The sequence below is a fragment of the Coffea arabica genome, chromosome 1c, assembly GCF_036785885.1.
Source record: "Coffea arabica cultivar ET-39 chromosome 1c, Coffea Arabica ET-39 HiFi, whole genome shotgun sequence".
In the NCBI taxonomy this organism is placed as follows: Eukaryota; Viridiplantae; Streptophyta; class Magnoliopsida; order Gentianales; family Rubiaceae; genus Coffea; species Coffea arabica.
In genome coordinates, this window is record NC_092310.1 from 51,990,089 (window position 1) to 52,008,053 (window position 17,965).

General features: G+C 35.6%; 2 protein-coding genes across 7 annotated transcripts; one reads left to right on the forward strand and one right to left on the reverse strand.

The window, feature by feature from the left end:
- Positions 1-2,820: 2,820 nt before the first annotated feature.
- On the forward strand, positions 2,821-7,036 carry LOC113727398 (uncharacterized). 6 transcript variants are annotated; one of them, XM_027251546.2, is made up of 5 exons: positions 2,821-2,978; positions 3,307-3,448; positions 5,541-5,752; positions 6,343-6,491; positions 6,583-7,036. In XM_027251546.2, exons 2-5 carry the CDS (start codon positions 3,391-3,393, stop codon positions 6,668-6,670), a joined length of 507 nt encoding a protein of 168 aa, XP_027107347.2. In that variant the 5' UTR covers positions 2,821-2,978; positions 3,307-3,390; the 3' UTR covers positions 6,671-7,036. The 6 variants fall into 6 exon arrangements, with proteins under 6 accessions (XP_027107347.2, XP_027107356.2, XP_027107379.1 ...); XM_027251555.2 differs by having other exon boundaries at positions 2,825-3,038; XM_027251578.2 differs by lacking the exon at positions 2,821-2,978 and having other exon boundaries at positions 3,045-3,448; positions 6,343-6,502.
- Positions 7,037-11,262: 4,226 nt separating this feature from the next.
- Positions 11,263-13,519, reverse strand: LOC113726787 (high affinity nitrate transporter 2.4-like). The gene is made up of 3 exons (XM_027250694.2): positions 12,623-13,519; positions 12,248-12,363; positions 11,263-12,152 (listed from the first exon to the last, which is right to left on the reverse strand). The coding sequence occupies exons 1-3, from the start codon at positions 13,433-13,435 to the stop codon at positions 11,483-11,485; spliced, it is 1,599 nt and encodes a 532-aa protein (XP_027106495.2). The 5' UTR covers positions 13,436-13,519; the 3' UTR covers positions 11,263-11,482.
- Positions 13,520-17,965: the final 4,446 nt, after the last annotated feature.

The following is a 17,965-nucleotide window of genomic DNA, read 5'->3' on the forward strand; positions in this document are numbered from 1 at the left end:
GTAAGAAGAGTACGTGGAGTTATCACTATTCAGCATTCATGCAGGCGGGGGGATTCAGTCTTCTGGACACGAAGTGTGGTCATGATGAGTTGGTGTGGTGGGTGCTCTTTTTGAACTGTGAAAGTCCCTCTGTTGAAGGCCAGGATGCCCGTGATTTCCCGTCAATGCACCCAAGTCAGATACCTCTTAGTACATGATATTTCCTCGTTTTTAAGTTAGCAAATTGAGTCGTGTGAATCTGAGCTACTATACTTTATGAAAACAATACATCAGACCCTGTTCCAGATTCTGGGGTTTCTTTTCTCAGCTTGTAAAATTCGTTCGTTCATCTGCTATCAGTTAGGTAGATGTATCTACAGTATAATAAATGATTCGTTCCCAAGAGGAAACAGAAATTGCTAAATGTCTGACCGACGAACACAAAAGTGATGCTTCAATGATTTTCCTACAACTCCACGTATTGTTGCTTATCTGTAATGAGCATATTTGGTTAGAAATATTTTTAACCCTTCGGAAAGTTTGTATTTAAAACCTATTAGCTACCACGAAAGCACTTTTAAGTGCAGCTAGTGTTGGGGCCGTCCAGGCGGGCAAGGTTTTAAAGAGCATTTATGGAGCTTCAATAGGAGAAACTGAATTGGTTTACTCTTATAAAGATCAAACACTGCCCTGGCCACTAGCATTAATTATTAACATCTTTTTAACCTTTTTGAAGACCTTGGAAGAGCCAATGCAAGTTTCTAATGATAATGCTTAGTTTGGGAGTTTAGGATCGAAAAGAAAAGATGAGAAATATTGAGCTACGATAGAAAAGAAGAGGAGAGAAAATAAGGGAAGAGATTTGAAATAATTTTAGACATGTATGCAATTAAAATTTTATTCAATAACTATATAAGGGCAGAATTGATATTTTCATAAGATTTATCAAGCTTCTGCCAGCTTTCCTTCATTTCCCCCCCAATATTTGGACAGACCGATGGAAACTTTATTTAACTGTAGCTACAAAACTCTCCTTCCAAATCAATTGATTTAAACTCTCCTTTCAAATCAGTTGGTTTCTCTTCTTTTGGATCCTCAAAAATCTTCCAAATAACAGAAACCTTCCTCTTTCTCTCACTTCCCTTCCTAAACAAAAAAAATCTCCCAAGTTACATTGCCGTTTGACGGAAAAAAAAAATTGAAAATCTCTCAAGTAGTGGCCTGTTTGATAACATAAAAAAGTGCTGAATCTGAACTTTTTCAGACATTCAGATGTTTGACTGTTTGATAAATGAAAATCCATTTGCTGAATTTGTTAAGTGGTGCTGAACTTGTATGTATTTTTTCCAGCACAAGAATCCTAATTGAATGCTTAATTCTGATAAGAATCAATAGAATTACTTCAACTACCTGATCTTATCTACCAAATCTACCATTATTTATTAATTATGTTCAAAATTCTTATCTAATTAAACAACCTAATATTCTCCATCTAATGATTTTCTATTTTTCTTGTCTCCCTTTTTAATGACTTTCACATCTTTTCCATACTTCTCATATAATATATTTCATCTTTTATATTAATTTGATTTAAAAATAAATATTGTCGTTTTCATACCTAAAAATTTTAATCTAATTGAATCATAGGTTCTATTTTTTTTTTTGGATGAAAAGATATAGGGGCAAAATTTTCAAATTTAACTTATTAAGCATTCAGTTATAAATATTTATCAAAAAGTATAAATAGGTTTAGTATTAAAATTCAAACATTCATATATTTCTTTTTCAGTATTTAAAATTCAACAAATTAATTATTTTAATATTTAAATTTCAGAATTCAGACTCCAAAAAAATTTAAATTTAATTTTATCAAACAGAACTTAAAGGTCATTGACCAAAATAAAATGTAACCATAGTCGACTTTCCTAAGTCAACCCCACAATTACCACAACCCCAACTTGTGGAAGGGTGGAAGCCCATGAACAAGACCTGACATGCAAGGCTTTTTCTCTTGTTTAAAGTTCACACGTGTTCCTCTTCAATACAACTTGGACAGGAGATCAAACAATTATGCCACGTGGCAAAAACCCAACAATGCCAAGCTGAAATTTTTGAATGATCATAACAAGGGTTTGCCACAACCACATTAACTGGTACAGTACAAGTGTATTGCAAGTTTGCAACTTTGTAATACTAGTGTACAGTAGTTGGGAAGGTGAAAAGGAACAGGGTTTGGTATAACAATAGATGGATCTTGGTAATGATTTGGGCGGCAAATCTAGGGCTGTCAATGGGTCGGGTTCGGGCCGGAATTCATTATTTCGGATCCGGACTCGAATTACTATGCCGGATCCGGATCCGACCAGTTTATCCGACGGGTCTTTTATTCTATGTTCCGGATCCGGATCCGGGTCTATCCGAACAAATTTATCAAATTTTATAATTTCTAATAAAAATGAGAAAAAAAATATATTTGTAAACTAATTTCTAACTAATGCAAAGAAAAAATCAAATAAGAAAAGAAATCAAATTAATTTTATTAAAATACATCACCCTAATCAAATTATATTGATAAATATATATTTTTTAAATTATTAATTCATTTATATCCGGATCCGGGTCTAATACGGGTCGGAATACTATATTCCGTATCCGACCTGTTTTTTGTTTGACAAAACGGATCCAGAAAACGGAATTAAATCCCTACCCATACCCGCAATAATTTCACACATCCGATCCGGATCCGGATCTAGACCCGACCCGTTGACAGGCCTAGGCAAATCAATAAGTGTACAGACTTCCTCTTAACTAACCCTTTCCCCTTTCCACCATTCTCTGTTTTACTTTTATGCATTATGTTTTGGAAGTTGTAGTCTTGGCTAAACTAGTAAAAAAATTTACTGGTCCGCCAGAGTTCTATCCGGATAGAATTTTAAGCTATCCACCAAAAATTATTAATGCATAATTTACCATATGCGCCTAGCAACAAAGAGATACAGGTAAGCATATATTCGGAAGCAGAGCTTGAGTATTTACTTCTCGTATCAAAATGAGCAAGGGTAAAATTTCATTCTCAATTGTGTGTTGTATCTGATAGAAAAGGGGGGTGAATTTTGGAAATTAGAAAATTAAACATTGTAGAAAAGGAATACCAGTGGTTAAGGAAAACAAAAGCACACTTGGAGATTTTGATAATAATACAGGGATTTGTAATTTTGTCTTGGAAAGTGCTAAAAAGGCAAATTAAAATTTTTGGTAAAACTGAGGGCATTATGCAAATCATATACTGCTAGTCTTTCTTGATACTCCAAATCCTGATATCAACAGCGGAAGGCTGAAGGCAGAATTCCTAAACCATTCCAAGATAAGGCACTTGATTGACACACCGGGGAGAAAAGGAATCATTCCAAAATGGAGCTCAGGTTGCATAGTACGGTTGTATCAGTTGCTTCCTTCGACAGTAAAGATAGTAAATTTTCTCCTCAATGTCCTTTCTTTTCTTTAAAATCCCATCTGGATAAGTTGAGAATTTTGCAGCATATGCTGGGAGATACTAGTTTGTTTTTTAATTGTGACTTTCTACTTACCTTCTGCCTACTACTGCCATCTGTTGAACTTATCCATTGTTACCCATTGCTGCTGGCGGCGGTAGTTGAGTGAGTTGTTGTATAATATGAGCGTACTGTCTAGTTAAAAATGGAATCTTTGATGCATGTGCTGTAAATGGGATTCTTGAGTTCATTATAGATTGCAGTAAAAACTTCACCCGAACTTATAATTAGTGGGATTTATTTATTTATTTGGTAATAACTGGGATTGATTTAAACTTTTAGGATAAGTCATTTATGGGTAGATAAGGAAGTTAGATATGGTGCCTTTTGTTAGGTTTTTTCAAGCAAGTGTTGAATTTGAGCGCAATTTGATGTTTGGTTTCTGGTTTCTAATTGTTTGAATCACCAGCGTCAAGTAGTTGCAACTTATTTAAGGATAGAAGGACTTAACCAAGAAGGGATATCTATTGTGCACAGTTCTAAAAAATAAACGGATTAGATGGCTAGTTAATTTCACAGCACTAATTAAAATGGGGCAAGAGGTTTGCAGTTTGTTGTTGTTGGGTGGTGAACAACACTTCAAGAGGGTTGCTGATATATTATAAATTCAAGATATAGTTAGATGCACATTCTGGTAGGTTTTCTCTTATATACCTTTTAATGACTGTATATGTTTGTTGATCCTTGAAAGTTGCTGGGGAGCAGAGCTGAAGAAGAAATGTTAAAATGCTGTCAATAAAGATCGATACTTAATGAGGTGGTGTAGTTTGTTGGAGGAAACTGTCCCCTGTTTAATACTCTTGATTAGTAAGATGAAAATTGAAGCATGGTAGAAGGATGTGGTCATATTTAATGGTGAGGCATAAAGTTTCAATTGATAGTTGGGGACTGAAGTGTCTGTAATGAATAATGAAACAGTTTGGATGTCCATTTCCTTATCATAATTTGGTTCGCAATGAAAGGGAGGATTAAAAAATAACTGACAATGATGTAATGCCATGTCTTGATTTAATGAGAATACCTTTTCTTGTGCTGTTTTGAGCTAATAATATCTAACTTGTCTAGGATTACTGAATGGTCACAGTTAAACAAGTCTCTCTAATGGTTAAAGATTTCTAGTTCTATGCATGCTCACCATTCTCTGATAAAAAGACGGTACCTAGATCTACGAAATCCCAATTTCTATAGGTTGAACCAAAGACAATCAAATTTAAGAATAAAATGAAAACTGGGAAGACAAGCTGGGATGGAGCTCTGTGCTTTATGCGAGAGATAAAGCTTTGCTAGTGTCCTCAAAATTGCTTTTTCTATGATTCCTTTAAACGCCACCAAAATGACAGAGTGCTGACTGAGTATGAATCTTTGACTTTGGTGTTGTGAAATACACAGAGATGGCGATAACTTCAAGACGATCATTCTATCTTTAGTGCAAACCTTGTTTTCTTCTTTTTAACTCAGAGAATGTCTGATACCTGGTGCTACGTCCTTGCTGATGAGACCAGGTAAACAGATGCATGTTCGACTACCCTCAATTGCTAGACCATAAATGCGAACTTGGACACATAAGACAATTTGATACATGCTATTCAAAATGTGCTTTGATGATGTATTGCCAGTTGGTGTCACAAACATGCATTTGAAAGTTCTATATCTTTGTTAATTCTATGCAATATTCACAACATGAACTTGCTCATTCTGATGTGTCTGTCAGCTCACAGCTCATTTACAGTTGGCTAGAAAAACTGGATTGATCTCTGCGCTTCTGATCTTGCTGGTGCAATGAACTCCGCTTGACTGTGGATAATACCTCTACTGCTATATTGTGAAAATTGATGTCTTTGAGGTTTGGTTAGAGTTGCTAAGATGTCCCTCTCGTGACAGATTTCCTGCATTTTTTTTCTTTTCATTTTTAACTTTACGGATCTCTGTTTTACAAGATTTTGCACTATATCTTGTCAACTGCTCAAAATCATCAGTGGCTGTTGCTGACCTGACTTTTGATATTATAAGCAGCGAGACAAATCAAACGCAATAGCTGTAAAGTGCTCCAGAGAAGTACTTATTCTCCTTCAGTGTTGAAGTTAAACCAACCAGAGTGCAGAACATGCAGAATATTCTGTGCTCTACCAGAAACAGCTGCTTCTATTGCAGTTGCTGCTACCATTGTAGGTGCGGCAGCTACTCTTCTTCAAAGAAGAACGGAAGCTTCTGAAACAACTGAGGTGTGTATGACAACTAATCGCAGTTCTTATGAGACTTTTAAGAGGCCATGTTGCGCATAGCGTTAATCTAACCTGAGAAGTAGAATATCTATTAAGAACTTGAATAACAACTAATCACAGTTCTTATGAGACTTCAGAGGTAATGTTGCACATAACACTAATGTAACCAGAGAAGTAGAATATCTATCAAGAGCTTTTCAAGTTCTTGTGCATTGCTAAATCAAATGTAAGTCGTTCTTATAGATGTGATTTTTCCATTATGTCTGTTGAAAGCTTAAGCTAAAAAACTGTTTATTGTTGTGAGACTTATTCCCATCTATATCAAAGTGAAGAATTTTATCATATGGGATAGATAACCTCTATGCATCTCAGTAGCCTATGATTCGAAATTTAGAATATCTCCTATTTGGTTTAATGGATATATATTCTGCCTTGATCTATTTCCTCTGTGGAACTACAGAGACCGTCAAAAAAACCTAACCCAACAGTTAAGGAAAAACAGAAGACCATTAGCTTTGCAGTTAAATCCTGCCTTTACTCGTGCTGTAGGCAGGCATTTCTTTGAAGTGTGATCCTTGTTATTGGTACAGGCCTCCACAAAAATTTGTGATGACTGTGGCGGTTCTGGTGTTTGTCCAGAATGCAAAGGAGAAGGCTTTGTGCTAAAGAAACTCTCAGAGGAAAGTGCTGAGAGAGCAAGATTGATGGCAAAGAACGCAGCTACCAGATACACAGCTGGGTAAAATTGATGTACCTCCTCCCTTCTCTTTCTCTACAAATTTCTGTATTTTGGAAAATAGTAACAAGAGTCATGTGCTTCAATTCAACAGGCTTCCAAAAAAGTGGAGCTATTGCACAAAATGCTCTTCTTCTCGATCTTGTAGTAATTGTGGTGGCACAGGGAAGCTTAGCTTCTAGATTAACTGAAATTTCGGTGGTTCTAATTGAGCTCTGTTTCTCATTGCATCGATCAGCTAAACGCCATCAAGACTCGAGAAGGTGCTTCAAGCAAATCAATGCCAGTCTTTTTCTTTATTTGAAGTCCCTGGAAAAGCCAGTCTTTTTACGCGCCTAAAAAACAAAAAGGACAAGTCTTTTTGTACGTAATTGCTTGCAATTTCTATGTATAGACAAATTTGTAGGAGCTTGAGTTGCTTTTACCTTTTTCCTTTTCACAACGCTACTTTAGTTGTTTCATGTTTACAAGAAACGATTTGCTGTGCATTCATTACATTTTTTGAAGCTTGAAATGATTTGGTGTATATATCCGGGGCTCTTGAGACATGGCATCAGTGCTCAGACAGATTGAGAATTGAGTCCTGTTCAGTTCAAAACTTGGCCGTGGCTGTTGTAGTTTTTTAACTGAATGCAATTTGTATTGAGATATAATATGCTACTACCTTTGCTTTGTTCAGTACGAATGAGAATCAAACCCTTTTGTAGTTTTGTTACTGAAGTTGCCCAATGCAGACCCTCTATATAGCCATTCATAAACGACTTCAGGTGATCTATCTTAAAGCTGGTAGTACAAGTGTGTATATGAATCGGTGCAACTAAATTAGGAACTATAACGTTAACTAGTTAATCTTTCCTGTTGAAGGCACCCTTTCCTGCAAGTTTTTCATGCCTCAACTTCTGACGGTGCTTCCTAAATTGTGAATGACTACTGAAGTAGGACTAGCATAAAATATCATCAGCTTGATTAGCCCATACATAGGCTATATGAGGAAGCAACTGAACTATCAGCTGTCCTAGTGCTTCTTATAATGAAGAAATGGTTTAAGCTACGTCGACATAATGACATTATCTTCATGTCTCCAAGGGTGCCAAAGGATCAAGAATATGCTTTTTCAGTCTTTTGAACGGGGTATAAGCCAGTTCATGTATGTGATTTAAGAATGCTAGTCAAAGAAACAGGCTTGCAATTGCAGTAATCAAATCAAGCTGACAAGGGCCCTTGAATCATGCTGAACTTTAATGTTAATTAGTTGGTAGGAATCGTAGTGAGGACATAAATATAAGTACGGATGAATGTGCTGAAATGCTATCAGGGTATGACCGTACACCTGTTTGGGAAACTCTACATGTGAAGCAACCTATCAGATTTGTAACAATTCTTTTCTTCTTCTTCTGAATCTTTTGAGTTCTGTCTAAGACGGAGCTTTACATGGTATTTAGCTTTTAAACCCCACCTGGTGTAGAATTTAATTTCCGACCATGCATCAGCATAATTTTCGTCTGAATATATGCTGAAGGATTCCTCCCACAACTTTAATAATTTCATTGCTGACTGTAAGGCTCGTATGCTTTCACGGAGTTGTATTCTTAACAAAATGCAGGGTCTAATACTTTAATTAGTCCCAAGGCATGATAAGATGTGCTTTAGCTTCACTTTCTTCAATGCAACTGTGAAGCTTGAATCACCAATTTGCAGTTTTTTTTTTTTTTTTGATGGTTGAAAGACTCCAAATTCACCTGCATCTGTTAGTTCAGATCAAATTTGCTTACTAGATCCTGTGTAGATGAAGGAATGACATTCTCTCAAGACTTCTACCCTCTATTGTAATTGTAGCTGCTTTCCGAAAAAGGGTTCCAACAAAAAAAATGACAGACATGAGATATTACTGAAATTTATATTTTTTTTCAACAAAAAAAGAACTAGATAGGAGGAAAATGCACGACTTTCCTCCTACCACACCGTCCAACTTGCCATGGAATTTGGGGTATTCTTTTTTCATCACAGAGAATTCACGTTCAACCAAACAAATATTCGATTCGAAAAGTCAGAGGATGGCTTTACAGTTTACACAGAGGAGAATCACATTGTACCTTAATTTCTTTATCTATTTTTTGGGTAAACGACGGTTTCTTTATTGACTGTCCGAGGAAGAAATGTGCAAGTACAATGAATGGTGGACGACGAACGCAGCTAAGCATGCACGTTCCTTTTAACTTTTATCTGCCCCATTTAATGGGTCTCTGTAGTTTCTTTCTTGGTCTGGTGGCCTGATCCTACCGCTGTATAATTTATATGACTAAGTCAACTTATCAATTTTTGCATATAATAAGTTGCCGTACTTGTTGCCAACGAAAGGGTGGACTTTTCATACGTCCTTATCTCTAAGAGTAAATTATATATATATATATATATATATATATATATATATATATATATGATTAATCCATATATGACATGAATTTCAACTTTTATATAATTGTCATTCATCCAATGTTGACAGTGTATACACTGTCGGTGTAGGAAAGATTAATCCATATATTATATATTATAAATGTATATATTATTATGATTGGATGGATGATAAACTGTAGTTTCTAAGATCTTAATTGTCATCTATATCATTTTAATTTGTGGGTACTTTCCAATGCTGAAAATTTCTCAGGTGATAGAAGTATCCATAACATTATAGATGGTATTAGTTCACATCTAGAAATATGCACAACATTTCAGATAACGCATCGCATTAACTGTTAGTAGAATTTACTTTCGTACAATAGTTATTAGTTATGTAATAAACTTAGGATTATATTAGTATAATAAACTATGGAACTTTGATAGTTATAGAATATAGATGCATACCATTTGTCGCCTAAAATTTTTAAAAAATTGCAAGTGTCTAAGCGATAATAAATAACACTCTCTCAATCGTACTTTTTGTCACCTATAATTTCAAATTTTACATCAATGTCTTTTTACCAAATAAGTTTTTTTTTAAAAATTTTGTGCCTTTAGAACACAGGATAAGCACACAAAATATAGAGCATGGAGTCACTTCAAATTTTAAATATTATCATCCATCACTTGAATTTAGCAAACTTTATCCAAAATTTTTTTCTACATAACTAAAACCTAGAAAACCACCTTTTATCATGCGTGCTAAGGGCACAGGAATAGAAATACCCAAATAAATATAAGAAATAGAGACATATAAAATTTAGGAATATATAAGAAGATAAAATGATGATAGGTTTGAGAGAATTAATGGTTCATCATAGGTTCCCAAACTTTTCAAACTAGATAGGTTCTAATTGACAGGGGCAGCCGTCCTCCAAACTTTTCAAAAATTCTTCATAGAGTATTATTTTTTAATTAGAACTCTATCACTTTGCCTCCCAACATGTTTATCGTTAACTATGTTGTTTATTTTATTACTCCATTAAAAGTATCCCATAATATACTAAGGATTAATTTTTTATGCACTGACAGTATAGTGTATTTTTTTTATACTAGTAGCTATGGATGTATGTCACATATATATGGATTTAAATTTAAATTTAAATTCATATAATGTGGCAATGATTTGACCCTGCTAGTGTAAAAAAAAAAATAATTTTGTACACTAACAATGTATAAAAAAGCTAACTCCACTGTCCTTATATTAAAAGTAACCTACAAGAAACCAGCTCTAGTTTCTTGTAGTTTACCATTATTGCAACTATGATATTAATATCAGAAAATTTTCAAATATTATCTTAAGGAAACACTAACTTCTCTTTATGTAAGTTCCTAAAATAAATGAACTCTTAGTTTCTTGTTATGATTTTTTTTTCTAATGGGTGCCTATTAATCACACCTAAATAAAACTATGCAAATACACACATTTATATTTATTGCACTCCTGGATTGTGACACTTTTCTGAATTAACTATATACTTTTCTAAAAAACTTACACTTGAACCCCCCCCCCCCCCCCACCCCTTAGAGTGCCCAGTCGACACTAGTTAGCCAAACAGTCTCTGTTTACATTAGGAAAATATTATACAAATATAAAACAAATGACAAATTAAGGGAAATTCAATCACAGCTGGAATTATATTTGTACAAGATTAACTTGAACTTAAAAAAACCGTAGAAGTAAAAAAAAAAAAAATCATATAACTCATTTCAAACATCCAATCTTCCTAAAGACAAGTCTAACTTTCATAATTTGCTTTAAACAATGTCTTCTATTATTAAAAATATTTATTTGCTAGTTATCATTTATTTAACTTTTGTTTTTAGTGTGCTTCATTTGTTATGATTTTTTTCGGGTTATTCTTGGCTTCACTGTTCGCGGGCCCCTAATTTAAAATTCTGTGTCCGTCCTTATTCATGATTCTGTAAATTTCAATCACAAAGTGTCTGCAACGTTCATATTTTCTATAAACTAAATCGTCAATGTGTACACTCTTCCATTTAATTTCAAATTAACTCGATTGGCAGAGCAGAGTACTTTCTAGAATCTAGATTAGAAGAACCAGAAAAAGGGAAAAAAAATGTAAAAGAAAATGGAGACAAAAAATGGTAGATAGGTTCTTCTCATCCAAGGGTAAAATGGTATTTGGATTTCTCTCAGCATCCTCCTCCTGTTCAGCTTGGTTTACCAAGATACCTAAATAAGTCAAAGGATAGCAGTAGTACTTCAATCTAGCTCATAACAGGAATAAGACAAACCAGTCAACGATTCATATCACTATTGGAAGTTACATAACGAGGCAGTAACACATAGGAGTAAGTTGAAATACTCCGGCAGATCGATCATGGATGTATGTTGCAAACAACTAGCTGCAGATACACTCTCTCGATCACTTCGATGCTTTCAGACTGGTTAATTAGCGTCTATAAGCAACACCAACTATTTTACAAGGTTTGTTTACTTATTCGTATGGAATCCAGAAGATCCTTAGTTTTCTTAGCTTACTTATCATTGACTAATTTCCATGCAACAAACGTCACCCATGGTTAGGTGTGGAATGAGGAGGTGTTGCCGCTAAAGCAATCACCTGCCTCTTCCCACGTTCTGATCTGCTATTCTCAGCAAACTTGAGACTTCCATGGTGCAGCCCTCTTTGTTTCTCATCCTCATTCCACTCTGATTCATAGTAATATTCTTCACTATACTTTGCATCTTTTGAAGCTGCAAAAAACATGCTTCCCCACTGTGGAAAGTGGACAAGCGCCACAGGAAGAGTGCACGCCACCGCCATGACACCCATCCAAGTTAGGCCTGTGGCTGTGGAAAATGTCGAGCTTGAGAAAAAGACTAGTTGGGTCAATCCACCTCCAAAATTTCCACCTGCACCGGTTAGGCCGGAGATTAGGCCGAGGGATCGTCGAGAAATGAAGGGGATGATTCCATATGCTGCCCCGCATGCGGCTTGAGCTCCAATAGAGAAGAGGATCATGGCTAAAATTGCTAGCGGAAGTGAATTGGCGCGACCAAGCCAGATGCAGAAGACTCCTCCCAGGGTTTGGACGATCCAAAGAACCCATAGCCGACCCCTCATGCCGAATTTTCTTGCCGCAAAGTCTGAGGCAAATCCTCCGAAAGGACGAGCAGCGAAGTTGGCCATGCCAAAGCTTGCTGCTATGATTCCCGCAGTGTGTAGCTTCAGGTTAAACCTGATTAAAGTGCATAAGATTTTAGTGGTTGAGTTTATGAAGCAACAAATGGATATCCGATATATTGAAGACAAGGGATTAAGAATAGAGCAAACCTGTCAAAAAAGTATTCTGCAATAACATTGTTTATGCATAGCTCAACTCCCATGGAGAAGCCGTAGATGAGAAAAAATATCCACGTTCTGTAATTTGTGACTGCATGACGAAACACCTAAAAGGAGGTGGAAAAGAGATTAAAATTTTCAGTATTTTATTTAGAAAGTAAAATCTCCTCTATTTTCTTTATCTTTTTTTTTTAATTGTTTCATTCTTTGGGTTTGATCAGATGGGGTTTTGTAAAGGTCCAGTCTAGGTCGATCATAATTTTACATAAATATAATGTATATATGTGTAAAATATTTGTACTTGAGAAGAGTACAAACATTTAAAATTATAGTCACTTTGACTAGAAAAAAAAAAATAGTGCTCACTTTGGCAAATTTGTCTTTGTGGACATCACCTCTCTTCTGGAGCGTACTGAGATTACCATCAGGCAAATCTTGGCCAAGGGTCAAGACCATAATCCCTGTGATAATATGAAGCCATCCAGGGATGAAAAAGGCAATCCTCCAGGCAGTAAATGGGGTGGCACCCAACATTTTAATCAGTTGAAAAAGAAAAGGCATGAGAAGTTGGGTAACACCGCCTCCCATGTCACCCCATCCGGCTGCAACACCATTAACAAGCCCTATAATCTTACTATTAAACATAATACTGGTCCAATATTGGCAAGACACAAACGTAGCCAACGAAAATCCAATCATGAACCTCACGGCTATGTATCCCTCGGCTGAAGACACAAATGCAACAGAGAAAACAACAGGAGCTACTAACAAGTTAACAAAAGCGCAGCCGTATCGCGGCCCGATCAGATCACAGACTACTCCCATTACTAGCCTGGAGAAAATGCTTCCCGAGACAGAAGCAACTCCAGCATTGCCTATGTCTGCTCTGGTTAGGTCAAGATTGTCCCGGATGATGGGAACCAGAGGAGCAGCGGCGAAAGTTGAGATGAAACAGGTGAAGAATGAGATCCAGGCAAGGTGGAAAGATCTCATGTGGGGCTGAGCAAAAGAGAAGATCTTGATTTCTTTTGCCCTGTGCTCAGAATCCACTGGCAAAGCAAAATTTGCTGAGGTTTCAGCAGGGACAGTCTCAGGGGTAGCTACAGAAAATGCAAAGCTTTGTTCTCTGCCAGTTACTCCATGCATGGAGCTTCCAAAAGGAGCTTCAATGTCTGCCATTGACTAGAGGAGTTAGTATGGGAGAGGCTGAAATATATGGATGTGAAGAAGAAGAAAGTAAAGGAGCAAGTACTATTAGCTAGCTGCTTGGTTTGTTGATGGCTTATGGGAGGTGGGAAACTGTGGTATTTATAGTGTTTCAAGCGTTGACATTTTGGAGGTAGCCTGCGTAAGGAAGACATAGGACTCACATGATCTGATCTATAACTTCTCTGTACATATAACTGCACTGTAATTAACATCTTGGACTACATATTAGTTTTGTTTTACAGGAATATGTGCGAGTATAATGGAAAGATTCCTGTTTCAACAACGTGAATCCCTTTTCATGTGGAAGAAGTACTTAAGATATATGGAGTCTTTCGCTGAAAAATGTTGTGGCAAGTGCAATCGTGTTAATTACCTTCCAAGCTGAAAATTCTCAGATTCTGGAAAAAGATACACGAAGTTAAGTTTTTTAAACTATTAATTAAAATTTTTTTTCCCCTTTTCTAGCTATATGCATCTCACAAATTTAGATGTACATATGTAAACTGTAACTTTGCTTGTGATACTCCAATTTATACACGTCCAACTCAATAATTTTCACAGTCTGATTAGATAATTAATTGGGTGGAGCGAAATTTGTGTTAATAAGCTAAAACATTTTTTTTGAAGGAAATGTTATTTACACTCTATATTTTATTATTTGCACTCCTACCATTTGTTTTATCATATAATCTAATAAATGATGAAAACTATATTATTAACATGATAGTGGGAGTATGAATAACAAAAATGGGAGTGCAAATAAAATTTTCCTTTTTTCATATTTGATATGAATTGCACTTTTAAGGACAAATAACAAATGGTAAGCTGGACAAACTTTGACGGGTAAAATTGGATTTTATGACATTTCAACGTAGCCAATTTCTCTTTTCACTATCACTAGCCAGTTAGCTATTTATGAACTTGTAAATTATAGTAATCAATTGCATTCTGGCCACTAAAAAGTTTATCATTGCTGTGACATTCAAGTCCTCTTATCTGACGGCCTAAATAAGTTCATGCGTGATATTCATGGCCTTTTTTTTTAATATAGGATCTGGAAAGTCGAATATCGGGTGTTGTCTTGATCAAGATTTTACTGGAGAAGGGTGGTAATGGCAGCGGCCGTGGTGGTGGTCACTCCTCACTGGTCAGGGGAAGAGTTTTGGAGGGAGTAGTGACAGCGGTGAGGGAACGTGAAGACTATTGCAGGTTAAATGAACATTCTAATAGAGTTGGGCTGAGGTAATACAAGAAGAAGGAAAGGAAAAGGGGAAAACTTGAAAATGTAGAACAAAAGCCAATGGCAATATAAACCTACGCAAAAAAAAAAAGAGCAATGGTAATATAAACATTTGAGAGAGGTAATTGTTGGAATTTCATGCACTTCTGTCTAACATATGGGTCCGGTCCAAGTTCATAAACCATTTTAAAGCATAGGCAGATTCTTAAGTTTTTTTTTTTTTTTCCAACAATAAAGGTATGCTAACTTTAGTGAAAACCATAGGAGGTTTTTAGTATTTTACCCTTTCAATAAATAAAGTTAGCAAACTTCCGTTAACACAAGATAATATTACTCTTGATATTTGCTAAAGAGTAACTTTTTTTTTTTTTTAAGTTTATGTAAATTGCTAGAAAGATACAATTGTTATTTTTGGCTAGGCAAGTTAGCTAACTAGTATATACTTAATCAAACCAATTAAAAGGGTGTAATATGCCTTATTTTTAAACGCAGGGAGCAAAGCAGATATAAATTCAAACGTAGGGAGTAAAAGTTATCATATTTAAATATGGCTTTGGATGAAACATATATAATCAAACTTATTAGTTAAGGAACATAATAGATACTTTTACAAGCTGAGTAACTAATTAAATACGATAGGACTATTGAAATCATTAATCTAAGGAAACTTCAAATATGGTATGTTATGGTAAGTAATTGAGAACCATGCCATGATCCTCATAATCGTCAATGAAGCTTGACTAGTATCATTTCCTTGGTAATATGTTTTTGACAAATAGGACTTTAAACTCACAAAGTAACCTCCAATAGTATAGTATGTATGGCAATGTTGACCTTTTCCTATGACGAAAACAATTTTGTTTTTTTTCCTTTTGATTGCGAGGTGTTTGTAATTTCTCAGAAATTTCTGGGCTCGAGCGTTGCTGAAATTTTGGAATCTTTTTGCTGCATGTTGGCTTGATCGCGTAGAAAACTGCACTGTACTCCACCCACAAAGGTCACTGTCATGTTTCAATAGGGTTTTGTGAAAGCTCAGAAAGAAGAATGAATGAGGCAGCAGAGGAGTACCGGATTTCCTCATGGGTAGCTTTGGCTTCGGATTTTCTCTTCGTTTCTCAACAATTCATATTTGAATGTATGATGTGTCCCGATGTGTATTACCGGATATAAAGAGAAAATTTATTGCAGAAGAGTCAAATCTGGTTACCCCCTCTACGTTGCCTGTGATTTCGATTACTTAAAACCAACAACCATTTAAAACAGATCGTGTTTAAATATCTTAAGTCGACGAAAAGTACGGCCAGCGCAATACCGTACATTTCAAACGCCTAGTACTTTGGAAAGGGACCTTTTGCGCAACGACAAAAGGAATTGCCAAAAAAATGTTTCTTATCTTTTTATTTTCCTATTGGAAAAGTAATAAATACAGATCCATCACCTATTGCATGTACAAATATCACTAATTTAAATAAATTCCCTTTATTCCTTCGAACAAATACTTTTATATCCCGCTCTTAACATATAACATAGGATCTTAGCGGGAAATATATACATACATATAAAGATATATATATTGAAATATAATTTCAAATTTTGACAGTTTTGTAGTATCAATTTGCAAGAATGGAACATGTTACAATTCCTTTTGGGCTGTGTTACTCATGATTCTAATACACTTATATCTTACAACGTCATTTTTAATGATTTAAATTCTTAAAATAATTTAAAAGTTGATAATTCTTATTCTATATCCACCGGTAAATGTAATCTCATTGGTATAGTACCCTAAAGGGGAGGGGCGGTGAAAGAATATGTGTGTGCGTTCTCAAAATTATTGAGCTAAAATTTACAAATAACACACAACCTAGAAGCTCTGAAAAATACCTGGCACAATTATAACAAATTTGATGTAGGAGAATTAATAATTACGTGTAGGTGAAATTTTTTTGTCCATGATGTGCGGTTGGTTGCCTACAATCCGCGACAGCACTCTTCATCTTGGATTGCATTTTATTGTTTGAAGAAATCAATCTTGTTTCAGATCACAAGACGTAATGCAAAGCATAGAGAGAATTGACTTCTGCATGAGCAATCAAGAGAGCAGCCAAGGGTGTGAGTTCCATTTCATGTGGAAGAAGTTCTTGACTGACAAAACTGCGAGTAGGTCCAACTCATCAGTAAGTTTAACGCTTTGGAGTGAAATTCTTCAGATCAAAGTTTGCGAAATAAATTGATTCTCATTGGATGTCAAATAACAAATGGTAATTAAGTTGGACAAACTTTTACGTGTAAAACTGGATCGTATGACATTTTCAACTCAGCTGACACCATTTGGCCTGTTTCTCTTCTCACCATTAGCAGCCTGTTATCCTCAACTGACGCAGCCATTTTTGAACTTGTTAACTATAATCAATTGCACTCTTGCCACTGACACTTGAAACGTTTATCATTGCTGTAATATTCAAGTCTTTATATCCGACGGCTTCATGCACTTGGAAATGGCAGAGGGGGACGATGGCAGCTTTGGAAGGGATGAATTCGGAGGCCCTCGTTCTGTATCATTTTTGGGCCCTCCTTCTCCCAAATTTTTGATAGTTAATTGAAGATCCAAGTCAAGTCTATCCTCATCAGCTATAAAAAATTATTTCTTCATCAGACTGGATTGAATACTAGCTACCATTTATCTGCAACCTTTTGCTTTTAGCGACTTCATTGACTATTATTTCATTTTTCTTACTTTTATACGTCTGCGCCCTTGTGATTCATATAAAGAAATTTTTAAACACGGTAGGTCAGTTATGATAGATAAGCAAGGACCCTTTCATAACCCTTATAATCGTCATTGAAGCTTGACTAATGCCATTACATTAGTAATACGTTTCTCTAGAATGCAACTTTAAAATCACCTCCAATTGTACTGCAACGTTGACCTTGTAGCATGAGGAAAACAAAAACTTTTTTAACATATTGAGGTGTGAGAAATTTCTACGCTCAATGTTACTGAAATTTTGGAATCCTTTGGCAATTTTGGCAGCGTGTTGGCATGGTGCATGAACATGAAGAAGTTTATACTACGAGACTATCCTCAAGTCACTATCATATCTAATATCTCAAGTCAACCAAATGTACGGTGGCTACGGTACCGTACATTTGGCTTGGTGCAAAGAAATTGGCAAAAATGTTTTGTTTTTTCCCCCTCCCTCTCTCTCTCTAGGTAAAGCAATAAATAAAGATAAACCACCTACTGAAATTACAAAGTC

What these genes read in the sequence shown, in the direction of transcription:
- LOC113727398 (XM_027251546.2), top strand. Translation starts at nt 3,391, where the DNA reads ATGGAGCTCAGGTTGCATAGTACGGTTGTATCAGTTGCTTCCTTCGAC. An exon ending in TTCCTTCGACAGTAAAGATA is followed by an intron (nt 3,449 to 5,540) that starts GTAAATTTTCTC and finishes TGATATTATAAG; the next exon opens with CAGCGAGACAAATCAAACGC. An exon ending in GCTACCAGATACACAGCTGG is followed by an intron (nt 6,492 to 6,582) that starts GTAAAATTGATG and finishes TCAATTCAACAG; the next exon opens with GCTTCCAAAAAAGTGGAGCT.
- LOC113726787 (XM_027250694.2), bottom strand. Translation starts at nt 13,435, where the DNA reads ATGGCAGACATTGAAGCTCCTTTTGGAAGCTCCATGCATGGAGTAACT. An exon ending in ACAAAGACAAATTTGCCAAA is followed by an intron (nt 12,364 to 12,622) that starts GTGAGCACTATT and finishes ACCTCCTTTTAG; the next exon opens with GTGTTTCGTCATGCAGTCAC. An exon ending in GCAGAATACTTTTTTGACAG is followed by an intron (nt 12,153 to 12,247) that starts GTTTGCTCTATT and finishes CACTTTAATCAG; the next exon opens with GTTTAACCTGAAGCTACACA.